Below are 12,510 nucleotides of genomic sequence, written 5' to 3'. Positions count from 1 at the left end.
TTGTTCTAATAAAATTTTCAGTTCAGGCAGGGATTTGGAGAACACATTAAAACACTTGGTAGTTGTGTATTATCAGCCCTCTTTGGAAGCCAGCTTACTTTTTCCCCTAGTCACAACACATGTGGTGTCTCAGCAATTCCTGCTGAGCTTCTGCAAAGATTACAAGGATGCAGGTTAAGATTTTTTTGCCAAAAACTCTCTGATTTCCAGTCTAATGCTGTCCTTAACTCACTTACTAGTGTGCTTATATGTGATTAAACCAGAGATGACATCAGCTTGGGAGAAACGATCCACGGCAATGCCAGCTTTCCTCACTACCCCATGGTAGGGCTGGCGAGCCAGCATAAACATCAGTTTCATGTCATCGCTGTCTGCATCTGTGGCATAAATGTACTCTGAGGAGAGGACCACTTCTTCACCCTCCAGGCAGTGGAGCACAGGAACAAGGTCTGTTTGCATAACAGGTAACTCGTCATTCACAGGCGATACCTAACCAGAAAAATAATTTAGCGTCTTTTATTTTCCATTTCAGTGGAAACCTGTTGTTTTAATACATTGATTTCTAGCCCAAACCAGCAGTATGATGTCAGTGTCAGAGGACATTGAGGTTTCTCTATGAACAAAATGAAACCAGCTGAATTAAGGTCACTCTTCAAATACAAAGACAAAATAAACCAAACTAGATAATTATAACTTGAGAAAGAAAACTCACTCCCCATATTTAACTACAGAGAGAATAATTCCAGACAGAAGAACCCAAGCTAGAGCAAGCACAAACACCTTTCAGCTAATACAACCCAAATCTCCTCTCAGATTTGCCACATAAACCTGAAAGCTGAGGTTAAAATGGAAGCCTAGCATATCCGTTATTTTCTAATTTCCAAGGGAATGTGAAGGCTTTCACAAGTCAAGCTTTGCATTCTTCTACAAAGGCAAGTGCTCTCAGAAATATGCAATATACTGACCTTGACTTGCAGGATGAAGTCTACAAAATGAATGCCATCTGTGGCTACAAAGAGGATATCATCAGTGAGAGTCTCAGAGCCATCATGCCGATACCTGTGGGGGGAAAAAAAGGCTATGCAGATTTCACACAAAGAAGCTGCACTTTCTGGTCATGCCAGACAATGTGGATCCCTCCCAATGTAAAAAGCTAATCGCTGTGCAAGGGTGTCCATCTAAGACTGCTTATTCTGAATCAATGTCTTTAGAGGGTTTGTGGGGTCTCCTACAAGAAGAAAACCCTCAAAATATACCAGACATCAGCTGGGAAAAAGGCTTCACTGAGGCTCTGTCATCTGTGTCCTGGCTGCTTATAAGGAGGAGTCTACCAAACATGTACGTCCTCTCTCTGGTAGGTGCCTTCTTTAACTAGCAGATGGAAACAGAGACAGGGACCTCTAATTCTGCATGCATGTAGAAAGCTGAGTCTTGTTCTTGTCACAAACACAGCAGAAAGAATTTCATCTGTAGGTTAATTGGTGCTAATACAAATTTTCTTGTAAACTAACCAAGTTTAATAAATATACAACTTCTTTAAAAGAAAAAAGCTGGCAACCATTGCTTTCTTCACAGGAATGGCATGGCTGAATATAGAATTTGCCTCCTCATCTGCCTGGGGCAGTGCTTTATAGAGAAACCATTCTACATCAGACATGGTCACTAGCTCCTGCTTCCTGGTCACACAGCAGCTCAGTTTGCACAGGGACTGTTGCGGCCCCAAGGCTCAGCCAGCAATCTTGGCCTTGAGCAGCTCTGCCAGGTCTGTGCTATGGCAAGCATGGCTAGCTGTACCCTCTGCACCTCACACCACTTCGCTGCAGGGCTTTCAGTCATCTGACTGAGAGACACAGCCACCGCCAGAGGAAAAGATGACCACTCTTCCAACCTGACTGCCAGTGTATGCAGGTCCCCACAGGAAAGCCTGTCTCCTTCATTCATGGAAATGCCATCCAGCTCCACCACCCCATGCTGAGGCTGCCTCTGCAGGAAGAGAAGGAGATGGTCCCGTTTTGTGTCCACATCAGAGATGAGAATGTGTTCCTCTGTGACAGGGCTCAGGCCACCCTCTTCCACTCTCAAATGGCTTGTAAAAACCTGCATGGAGGAGAAAGGCTGAACTCTCTTTTCTACTGCACCTCCAAACACACACCAAATAGAGCAATTTCAGTTTGCTCTGGTATAAGGACCTGTGACACCTTAAAAACGAAAATGCCAAAGGCTGTACTCTTTCATGCTGTGTTAGGAAAACCTAACGAATTTACTAACGGTAGGCCCTGATAGTGCAACCCAGTCCTGATCCCATTCACTGATGGTCCTGGCCTTCACAGGCAAAAGGCAACACAAAGAGAAGGGATGCAGTTTGGGTAACCAGGATGTGATATATGTGTTTTCATACAGCCACTCAGATGCTGAAGGTAGCCTTCAGTTTATTTAGCACAAAAAATCACCTTGCACACTTACTGGACTTTACCTTCCACTTCAGTCCCAATGCAGGCTACATGCAAGAAGCTGAAACCCTGATCCCATGGAAGTTTTATTTTTTATTTCAGTCAGATCAAGACATCTCTCTGCACTTCTGTTTCTACTCAAAGCCATTTCCAAGTCCTTTCCTTTCACCTTCACCACCACCCTACCTCTGGAGCTTGATTGTCCACGGGAAGAATCGTAATATTGAAGCAGATCCCATGCAAAGTGCCACCATGCTGATTGCTGACAGAGAAAATAAACTGGGCTTGCTGAGGTTCAGGCCCAATATCCTGCAGCGGTGGCATATAGGCAACTTTCATATAGTTTACAGCATGCTGCAAAAGGAGAAGAGAGGTGCATGTAAGAAGAGATAATGGGAGCAGCCATAATTCAGGACAATAGGGACCTTTCTCATCCGCTGATTAGATGTTATCCAAACTGTCAAAAATAATTCCCAGAAACTTTACACTTACTCTTTAGCCACTGGCAATGCCTGGATTAAATGCATGTTTAGCTACAAATCAGGTGAGTACAGGTTCAAATACTCAAACCTGTAGCAAAAAGTACAAACACAGTTTCTAAGTGATAACAGAGGCAATGGACCTATCTCCTTGATGGAGCCCTTTAAGAATGCTGGTCCCAGGGCCTTTACTAACTGTGACTTGAAAATAAACAATTCATCAACACATAACTTTTAATGTAATGTCGCCCATAGCAGCTGAATTTGCCCTCACCGGTATAAATGAAATGTGCATCCTGTCTCCCCAGGTGAGGGCAGGCCAGTGAAAAAGGCTAAAATAATCACCAAAGGCTTGCATCCAGACACACATATTAGGCACTTGATCAAGGACTTGTAGCCTCAGAGCTTTCATTATAGTACTGCAATAATCACTGTTATGCAATCTTAACCATACAGCAGGATATAAACCAGGGTACTTCACTGGTATTTGTAAAATATATATCATAACACAGAAGCATGAAAACTGAACAAAAAAATCCTGAAAAAAGACCTGTTCCAGCCTGTATTGTATCTATCAGTGGAAAAACTGAGAAGAAGCAGGAAACTGTCAAGGCCTTATTTCCACGTTTTGTGTATTTTTTCCTTCCTCTTAATGTCATGCTGAAGCCAAATTCAGGCTGCTCTAGGCAACTGCAGCCCCTGCTGGTTTCAGAAGAATACTGTTTATGTATTGCAGGACTGAAGCATGATGGAAATTTGTTTTAAAAGCTGGAATTGAATTAGCAAAGTTTTGAGCTTCTTAAGCAGAGCTTGTAATAGTACTGCTCCTCACTCTTCACCTCTTGTTTTCCTGTCAAAAAGAAGCTGTACACTTGTAACTTTTTATATTTGTTTAGAACTGGTTGTGGTATCAGGTATCATAACAAACCTGAGTAAATGACTGCAGTGCAAGAGCAGCAGGATCCTTGACCAGCCTGGGGATGGTGTCCACCATAAACAGCTTCCCAGCATCTGAATGGCTGCACAAAAATATGTATGTCACATCCTGGTTAGCAATACTGAAGAATGGCAAAAACAACAGTCACGTAGCTCAATCTTGCATTTATTAACATCCCACACCCAACTGGATTGAGATGAAAAGCATTTTTCTCTCTTCTATCCTTGTTATTAATGCAAACATTATCACAGCAAACTGAACGCAAGAAATATTTTTCAGGATGGTCATGAAAAATCATTGCATACCTTTTAAGCAAACTCAGCTTGCTACAAGTGTGTCTCTGCACAAGCCAGATACCATTTACACCATGTGCAAGTCTAGTCCGTCACAATCTGATTACTTACACACCACATTTATCTTTATGTAGAAACATAAATTATTTCTGGGGTTTGTGCATCTTATAAACTTGTGAAACGAACCAGTTCCCAGCAAGTCACCTTCCCAACAGCAGTAACCAGTGAACTGGATTTGACTGAATAGGGGAACAGCCTAAACATCCCTCTGCCCCAGCTGCATAATGATTCCCTGTTGTTTACGGTTAAAACTCAGAGTGTGGCTCTTCAAACAACTTGGCAAATTGTTGCTGGTGCTCTCACAAATTTACCAAATGGTGAAACAGTATCAGTGACATGTAAACTGCTACCACACCCATCTATCCCATATCCCCATTGCCCCCATAACTTGTTCTGCCTGCATCCTGCTCCACATGTTCCTGGTCCTGGATCAGGAGTCCTTCACAGTGCCACAGTGATAATACATATCCTAGAAGAAGCTGGAGCACCTCATCTTAGCCTGGGGCAGGCCCAGTTCAGCTCCACTTTGTTAGCAGAGGTGCTGTGACTTAAGTTCAAGGCTTTACAGGATCCCACAGGCCAGTGTAAAATGCAAGCCCAACAAAAGGAAAGCAAAGATTTCAGGTGCTTTCCTCCTTATTTTTTGCTAGATTATACTTTCTTTCCTTTGGGGTTGGGTTGGGTTTGTTGTTTGGGTTTTTTTGGTTGGTTGTTTTTTGTTACTCTGTGTATTACTCTGTTGCTTTCAGCTCTAGCTCACCCTTACTCATCAACAGTAGAGCTGCACCCAGCTGTTGGCACCTGTGCTTTAAGCAAACAGATGAAGAACCTGAGACACAAGCATGCTAGTGCCACTGAGACTGCTCCTCTTACATGGGTCATTGCCCTGTCCCACCTGAAAGGTATGGCAGATCACACCTACCCAGGCATGCAAGAGAAAAATGGGGAAGTGGTTATGGTGTATGTGAGTTCCCTGTCTTGCTCTTCCACATCCATGAAGTGGAGATGTTTCTTTGTTAGGTGAGCAATCTCAGTCTCCTTAACAACCAGGTGACGGGTTGTTCCTGGGGCTTCTCTGGGTAGCTGATCGTCCACAGGGACAATGTGTACCATCATCACCTGAAATCAGGAAGACAGTAAAATCAGCAGCTGTTCCACTCAGTAAGAGAGTGTCCAGACAGCTGCTTACAAACATGCACACACAGAACTAAGTGGATGACTGGAATATGAGATGCAGGATGTGGCTGTCATGACATATCATGAATACATAAGTAATGGAGATATAAAACAATTCAATACAAAGCCTATGAATGTTAGAAGTTTCCTTTTAAATTAAAAACAAAGTCAAATTCAGTATGTTGGACTCCTGGGTGAAAGAAGTAGCCTTTTCTCAGCTGACTTCAGGAGGGCTGTTTAGTTTGTTTGTACCATCTCCAAATCTAATTTGTTTTCAACATTTCATTTTACGATGTGGTAAAAAGTCTTTGCAATGGACTCAACTCTCTGCAGCCAGGCAGAGAGAATTGCCCCATGAAAAGCAAGAACAAGAGATAGATCTGGATAACATTACTTGTGATAGTGATTGTGGTGATGGTAAACAGAAAAGATCTATATCAGAATCTGTAAAATCATCAGCCTTTTGAAGGAAAAATGCTGTACTCTGTCAAAGATGCTTCAGTTTCATACCTGTGGCTCTGAGAGATTGGGAGGGTCATGGCTATCACACAGCACAAACTCAAGGGAATCTTCAAATACTTCTCCTCCCAAATGGCGATAATAAATTATTCCATTAAATAGATCCCTCTGAAGAAAACTGCTGACAGAGTACCCTGTTGAATTGAAAAATATATCTTCTATTGAACAGTGCATAATTTTAATAATTCATAAAAATTATCCATTACCTTTGCAAGTAACCAGTGAAGCATAATGTCCTTTCTTTCACCCTAACTAGAATAAACCCTTTGAAATGTTATCTCATTGTCTTCCATGTTTCCTGAAGATCATCAAATTCTTTTTTATGTCCCTTAAAGATCATTCAAAAAATGAAGCAACACAGCAAATGGGCCTAAAACCCTGTTAGGGGGCAAAAGAATCTGCAGGACTAGCAGTGTCTGCAGCTTAGCACAGGAGTTTTTGAGTTCAGTTACATGGAAGGAGAGCTTTTTTCCTCTTTTAGCACCATTAGTGTCACCTGATAGCTTTGAACTTGCCAGGGATCCTTGTGGATAAAGTTAACTGACCAGCCCAACTTTTCTGGAGGAGAAAAACACAGTAGGGAAATAGTCTCAGAATGGAAGAATTATAGGATAAATTGTGTTCACAGGCATAGTTATGCTGGTGCAGAAATCAACAGTAATTAATGGTGGGGATTTACACTATAGTGAAAAAAGTCCAAATTTGCCATGATTTGTCCTGAGGCAAGATAAGTTCCCTAATTGTAACATTTGATGTGGTTTAAAAGGAGAGGACAAAGAATAGCTTGCTATTGTGGACATGTTTTATTACCTGTCAAGTTTGGTCCTGGTTTCTTCATGATTTCTCCAGCCCGTGGTGGATTGGTAATATTGAATAGTATGTAATCATCACTGGAATCCATGTCAGAAGCATGAAGCATGGAGCCCTGAATCAGAATCGTCTGTCCCTCGTGAACTTCAACGACCACATTGCTGATAAGAAATGGAGGGCTGTCATCTTTAGGGAGGATATTGATTGGAAATTTATGGCGAATACTGTGGTGGCCATCAAAAATCCTAAACACCACAAAGTCCTTAGTAGAATCACTGTCATCATGATGGTAGTGAACAACTCCAGCCTGAATGTCAGAGACTGTGAACATGAATCCTTTCCCTCCTGTCAAAACAGTGGAAGAAAATGCATCAAAAACATGCAGTTCAGCCCAGAGAATCCTTCCACCAATATGAATGTTATTAAGGGAGAAAGAAGGAGAATGCATTTTTAGAAAAATCAAACAAAACTTCACCTACTGGAAGCAAGTTTGTAGAAGGTAGAATAGTTAATAAGAATGCAGAATTTTCAACTGTGGTAGCAAAGAAAATGTCCATTGCAATTAAAATAACTGGCAATATCAAGGACTTGTAACTGTAATTGTTTCCACTTTTATTTCAACCTCTACTTTCTTATCAGAGCATTTTGTATGTATTTTAAGCATTGAAGAGAATATGCTTTTATAATTACTGCTCAGCATTTCATTGCAAGTAAAAAATAATGTTTCTGAGTCTTGTTTTTTCTGCATGGTGAAGTTAGTGTCTATACTAAGGCAATTTTACACCACTGCTTCACTAGACATGTTACGTACCCACACATGCAATATTCAGACAGGTTAAAGGTTTTGAGAACTGCAAACTGGTGCTGGAAGCAGGGCCTCCAAAGGTAACATTTTTTTGCCCTCCATGTTGTGTAATATCAGCAGAGACACCCACACACTCCTTTTGCCTCCTTACTTGAAAAGAATTATGGGTAAACTTTAGGATGGAGAAATAACTGCTTCATCACTGTACAAAAGTCTGTTAAAGGTGGCAGAAGACAGGCAACACCACCATACATACCTCTTTCTTTCAGGGGTTTCCTTCAGCTGGCATTACCAAACCTAACAACAGAGACTTCAAGACATTGGGCTGATTCACTGTTTTCCACAGTTAATGGGAATCCCTCCACTGATTCAGTGGGCGGTGGCTCAGACCATTTGCCAGCAGCATTATAGTGCAGCTGGAGGACTAAACCTGAGCTTTGTTTCAAAGTTTGAACATCAGTTGGTGCTTGCTAGACAAAAAAGGCAATTGCCAAAAATTGTGGTGATGGTTTACTTTGCAGGTGCCTATGCAGACACATAAAAGAGAGTAAGGCACAGTCACTGGAGAAGAAATATCCACCCCTGGCTGGCCCATGGGAGGCTGAGAAACCCTGGGGGGTGTATGCAAAGATGAGACTATCACCATGAGATAGTCCCTGCAGGTGCAGCTGGTCTGCTGCTCTACAGCCTGCAGCCCGCTCCCTGGCTGGCCGCACAGCCCGCCATGACAGCATATCTGGGGCTTAGCCTATCTAACAATTCTGACACCACAGAGTTTCTGTTTGTGGCATTACAGGAGGATGGTTATGCAGACACTGAACTCCTTGGCAATAATTTCCTGAGATGAAACATACTTCTGAATAGTTTATCTTTCCACTAAATTCCAAATATCACCTTTTCTTTTTCTTTAAATACTTGCTTTTTATGTCTTCAGGCTATGCATTTTAATGAATATGTTTAACTACCAAAAAATCCAGCACTGACAGTGGCAGCATCTTTCCACCCTGCCAACAGCAGAGTAACTTTTTTTATGCAACCATTTTCCCCGAGAGAGCAGAGCAGCACTGTGCTGACTCATGAGACTGCAAAGCAAAATTATCAACATTGACATTGCAGAAAGCTAACAAATTATAAGTCTAATTTAATTGCCACTTTTCGAAATAAATCTTAAAGCTGCCAGTAAATAGCAACCATATCCAAGTACTGTCTGTATTTGCCAGCAAGTCAAGATCACTTGGCATTCCTCAGCACCTTCAAGCAAAAATGTAAGAGTGAAAATATAGTCACTGCATTTTGCCTAGGTTGTGCCTGCGTGATGAAAGCATAGCTGATTCCTTTAAAATTTCAGCTTTGGGATGTAGATGTATGTTAAGAAAATAACTTATAAATACTGAATTTTTCAACACTTTTGTTTTAGTCCCTGTGTCTAGTGTGGTTGTAGCAAGCAAAGCCAAACAGCAGAGAGAGCAGCCTCCCAGTGCACCACCAGCATGTCTACTTGCCTTTGGCTGGGGAAGCCAGGGCAGGATGGCAGAGCCAGACTGGCCAGCAGCAGCTTCCCACTAGTGTGTGGCTGTGCCCACCTCTCTCCATGCAGGTCTTGCCTTTTGCTCCAGAGGGGAAACCTGCATACAATGTGTTCTCATGCCCTGGGTTTTCTTGTTTCATGTGAGAAACACTAAGCCATGAATGCGTATGCTAGTGTTTCTCTTGTTTTGCAGTGGCATCACAGCACTCTCTCCTGGGGAGTTACCCATCCTTATTTCGCCTTGGTGGGACAGGGCCACACCAGACCTGCTGCATGCTGCTACTAGCTACATTAGCTCACTTGGGCTGGATTCACCTCAAGTGAAGAAACTAAGAACCAGTTTCAGTTTCAAACGGAAGTGATGTGTAGGCAAAATGCCAGACTTAAAGTATCTCAAATTTAAGGATGTGGATAGCATAAATACACTATTTGCAAATGCGTCAAAGCTATGCAACTGACTTGCTGTATGAGCTTGTGAATTTTTGAATCTCTTACTCTGCATCCAGATATTTCCATCCTCACCGTCATTCTCTTGTAAATCCTGCTCATGCTGGCAGCCCTCAGCAGGGAGGGAAATACGACAGGCTCTATCCATGTCTTACTGACCGCCACATTATCATAGTGAGTTGTCACTAGAGAACATGTTTCCAGGCCCTCAAGTGGAAGTGATTTACCTCTCACCGTGAGCCGACCGTGCTGTAAGCCATCAACTGTGACCAAGCAAACATTTTGGATGTCATCGTTGTCCACAATTTGGAAGTGTTTCCATGTAATAGGCCGGGATTGCCCTTCCAAGAGGCTGAGGCCTGCGAAGAGAGGACTGTTAATTCACCAAAGTGTCTGCAACTTTAAAAGCTGTCAGCATCTAACCTTTCTAAAGTTTTTTGCAGTCAAGAAAAAAAGATGTTACTTGCCTTAGTCAACTGTCTTTAAAGACTTTTTTACAGAGAAATAATATATTCTGGTTCCAAATTACCTGATAGACTAGCTAGGCAGATTTCTGGACTTGTGCACAAACTGAAGCATTGCACTTGAAATATCACAACATCTGAAACTGGGTACTCAGCTTCCTTATTGAGTCTGCATTTAAAAATGTATGTTGATCTTCATGGTGGAGGACAGTATCTCTTCTTTTTATTCTGAGAGTCATTTTGGGTGAAGTTTCTCTGGGAGACATAAAAGCCTGTTCCTCTCAGCTCCTTCCCTTCTCTACTGTGAAGAGACTGCACTTTCCCTGGCGTTAACTTAAAGACTTGCTTGACCTTACACCTTTGCCTTCTGTTGATTAAATATCAATGCACATTTCACTCTAGATGGGAGGGCCTGCCCCATCTCCAATGTAGGCATTATAAATCTGTTTGAATAAGCCTTAACCCTGGAAGGTTTCCAGGCTTGAAATGACTGGTGGTATGTCATGCCTTTTTTTTCTACCTGTTCATTTTTGCAGACTTCCACTTTAACAATACCAACGAGCCTTGGTCTTTCTCACACACTACCCTACTACTCCTATTCCATCATGTATTTGTCTTTACTATTTATACTCTCTTATGTTCAGCTCGTTCTTGAAGAACATGCTATATACAGGAATCCTGGTTTTCCTGTAAGGCCTTTTTTTCTTTATTTTCCATTCCAGTTAAAACTTAAGATTTTTTCAAGTTGTAGCAATTTGTGTCCCCCAAGATGGATAAAGGAAAAAAAACCAGATTTACACTCCCTTCATTTAATAATCCTTAAACTCCAGGTGTAAAACTAAATCTTAGAGATTTGTCAACTGTCTCTGTCAAAACATTATAAATTCTGTAGCAAAATAAACTGAAGAAAAGAGATTTCACCTGTATTCCATGAAACCCTAGGAGCATTCGTATCTGCTGTTCTGATAGAAAGATGCACAGTGATTGGTAAACTCCTTTCAAAGTAGAAATCATGAACCTCAAACTCCACCTGTTGTGAAAACAGACAAGCTATTTATTGGGAAAAAAACCCACCCTGAAAACCAGCTGTACCTCAAAACACATATAGTGTGTTTTTTCCTGAGAGATCTTAAAGGCTTCTGATAATACGTTAACAAATTAAACTTGACCTAGTTTCTGAAAAGAACTTTTGAGGTTCTGCATTAAATTACGTATCTTCCTTCTATGCATTTCACAGTGAATGCTGGAAAAGTTAGTTTGCAATGTGTTGAATTTAATGGGAAAGATAAGCATTTTCACTGATGTTTGGGGTACAATTAACTCAGTAATTAACTTAAGGCTTTTTTAATAGTAATAATTAAAGGTGGGAGGGGCTTTCCTACTCTTTTAACATATGTAGGACCAAAAAAAGTATGAAACAAAAGATACAGACCTGCACAGAAAAAACCCAAACAAAAACAAAACAAACAAACAAAAATTTCAGACTCCTGAATTATCAAATTCTTGAACCTGCAGTCAAGCAATGCTGAAAGCAGAACAGAGAAGAAGCCCTTAAGGAGCAGGAGATGTGGTAGACTGATCCTCATACTAAGGAAACAGAAAGGAGGTTCCTGTGACAGCCAAGGTTAAAAAAAGATGCATTGTCATCATCACGTGCCAAAGTTACTGTGTTCCTCTGCTTTCCAGTTCACCCTTTCTGCAGCTTACCTTGCTCTGATTTTCTGTTTCTTCAGTTTCATCACTTTAATACCAAACATTTTGTTTTGTTTAGTTTATTGCTTGTAACTGTCTTATTAGATAGTTATTTTATAACTCTCAGCATATTTAAATGCTCCTTTACCTCATTTATCTTCCTGTTACATCTCCTTTTTAAACCTGTTGTTTATTTCTCAGACTGCTGGCATGCTACTGAGTTACACAAAATACCTAGCAGCACTGGTTAATGAAAAAATAAAGCAACTCTGTACCCAAAGTAGGAGACATTCACCACCAGCAGCACTCTGTGGCAGATCTGGAGAGAGACATTTTTTTTTTTTCTGAAAAATATCCTGATGTATGAATGCATTTATTTACAGCTAACTGAATCCTAAGGATATGAAAAATAGCAAATGCTTATACATTTCACTGTTACCTCATAATTCCTTCTCTCTGTGTGGCTCCTATTTGGAGGCTGATAAGCAATGAGCATGTCACTGAGATCTTTCCACGTGAAGGAACCAACAGGTTTTGTGTGGTCAGATAGATGAGTGATGAAGCCCTGTGGAGGTGGCTTGGTAATGTTGAAGACAAGCAGGGACTTTGGAGTTTCGTTGTCTTCAGCATCAACAGTTGTGGTTGTAATGGGGGTTAAAATAAATTGATCTACTTCCAGGATGAACTTTGCCATCGGGGCAGCTTTGGGTATCTGATTGGGACTGGCACCTTTAATATGAACAGGGAGCCACGCATACTCAGTCTATAATAGGAAAAAAATAGGACAACTGAAAGACAAAGTGAAGCAAACAAAATAAATTCAATTTCCATCACCTTCACATAGCTAATT

At 41.2% G+C, this 12,510-nt stretch overlaps 1 protein-coding gene across 2 annotated transcripts in view; it reads right to left on the bottom strand.

Moving 5' to 3' along the window:
• Positions 1–12,510, bottom strand: part of FREM1 (FRAS1 related extracellular matrix 1) — a 75,026-nt gene that overhangs the window by 43,333 nt on the left and 19,183 nt on the right. The window contains exons 6-16 of one of the 2 annotated variants that reach the window (XM_056325580.1): positions 12,100–12,423; positions 10,890–10,998; positions 9,732–9,863; positions 6,725–7,069; positions 5,906–6,048; positions 5,142–5,338; positions 3,858–3,948; positions 2,637–2,804; positions 1,889–2,097; positions 966–1,059; positions 237–489 (exon numbers count right to left, since the gene is read on the bottom strand). In XM_056325580.1, the coding sequence (XP_056181555.1) occupies positions 237–489; positions 966–1,059; positions 1,889–2,097; positions 2,637–2,804; positions 3,858–3,948; positions 5,142–5,338; positions 5,906–6,048; positions 6,725–7,069; positions 9,732–9,863; positions 10,890–10,998; positions 12,100–12,423 (2,065 nt within the window). The remainder of the gene's footprint in view (positions 1–236; positions 490–965; positions 1,060–1,888; positions 2,098–2,636; positions 2,805–3,857; positions 3,949–5,141; positions 5,339–5,905; positions 6,049–6,724; positions 7,070–9,731; positions 9,864–10,889; positions 10,999–12,099; positions 12,424–12,510) is intronic. The other variant, XM_056325579.1, reaches the window with a different exon arrangement.

The sequence above is a fragment of the Falco biarmicus genome, chromosome Z (genome assembly GCF_023638135.1).
Source record: "Falco biarmicus isolate bFalBia1 chromosome Z, bFalBia1.pri, whole genome shotgun sequence".
NCBI lineage: Eukaryota > Metazoa > Chordata > Aves > Falconiformes > Falconidae > Falco > Falco biarmicus.
This window is presented reverse-complemented; position numbering and strand designations above follow the sequence as displayed.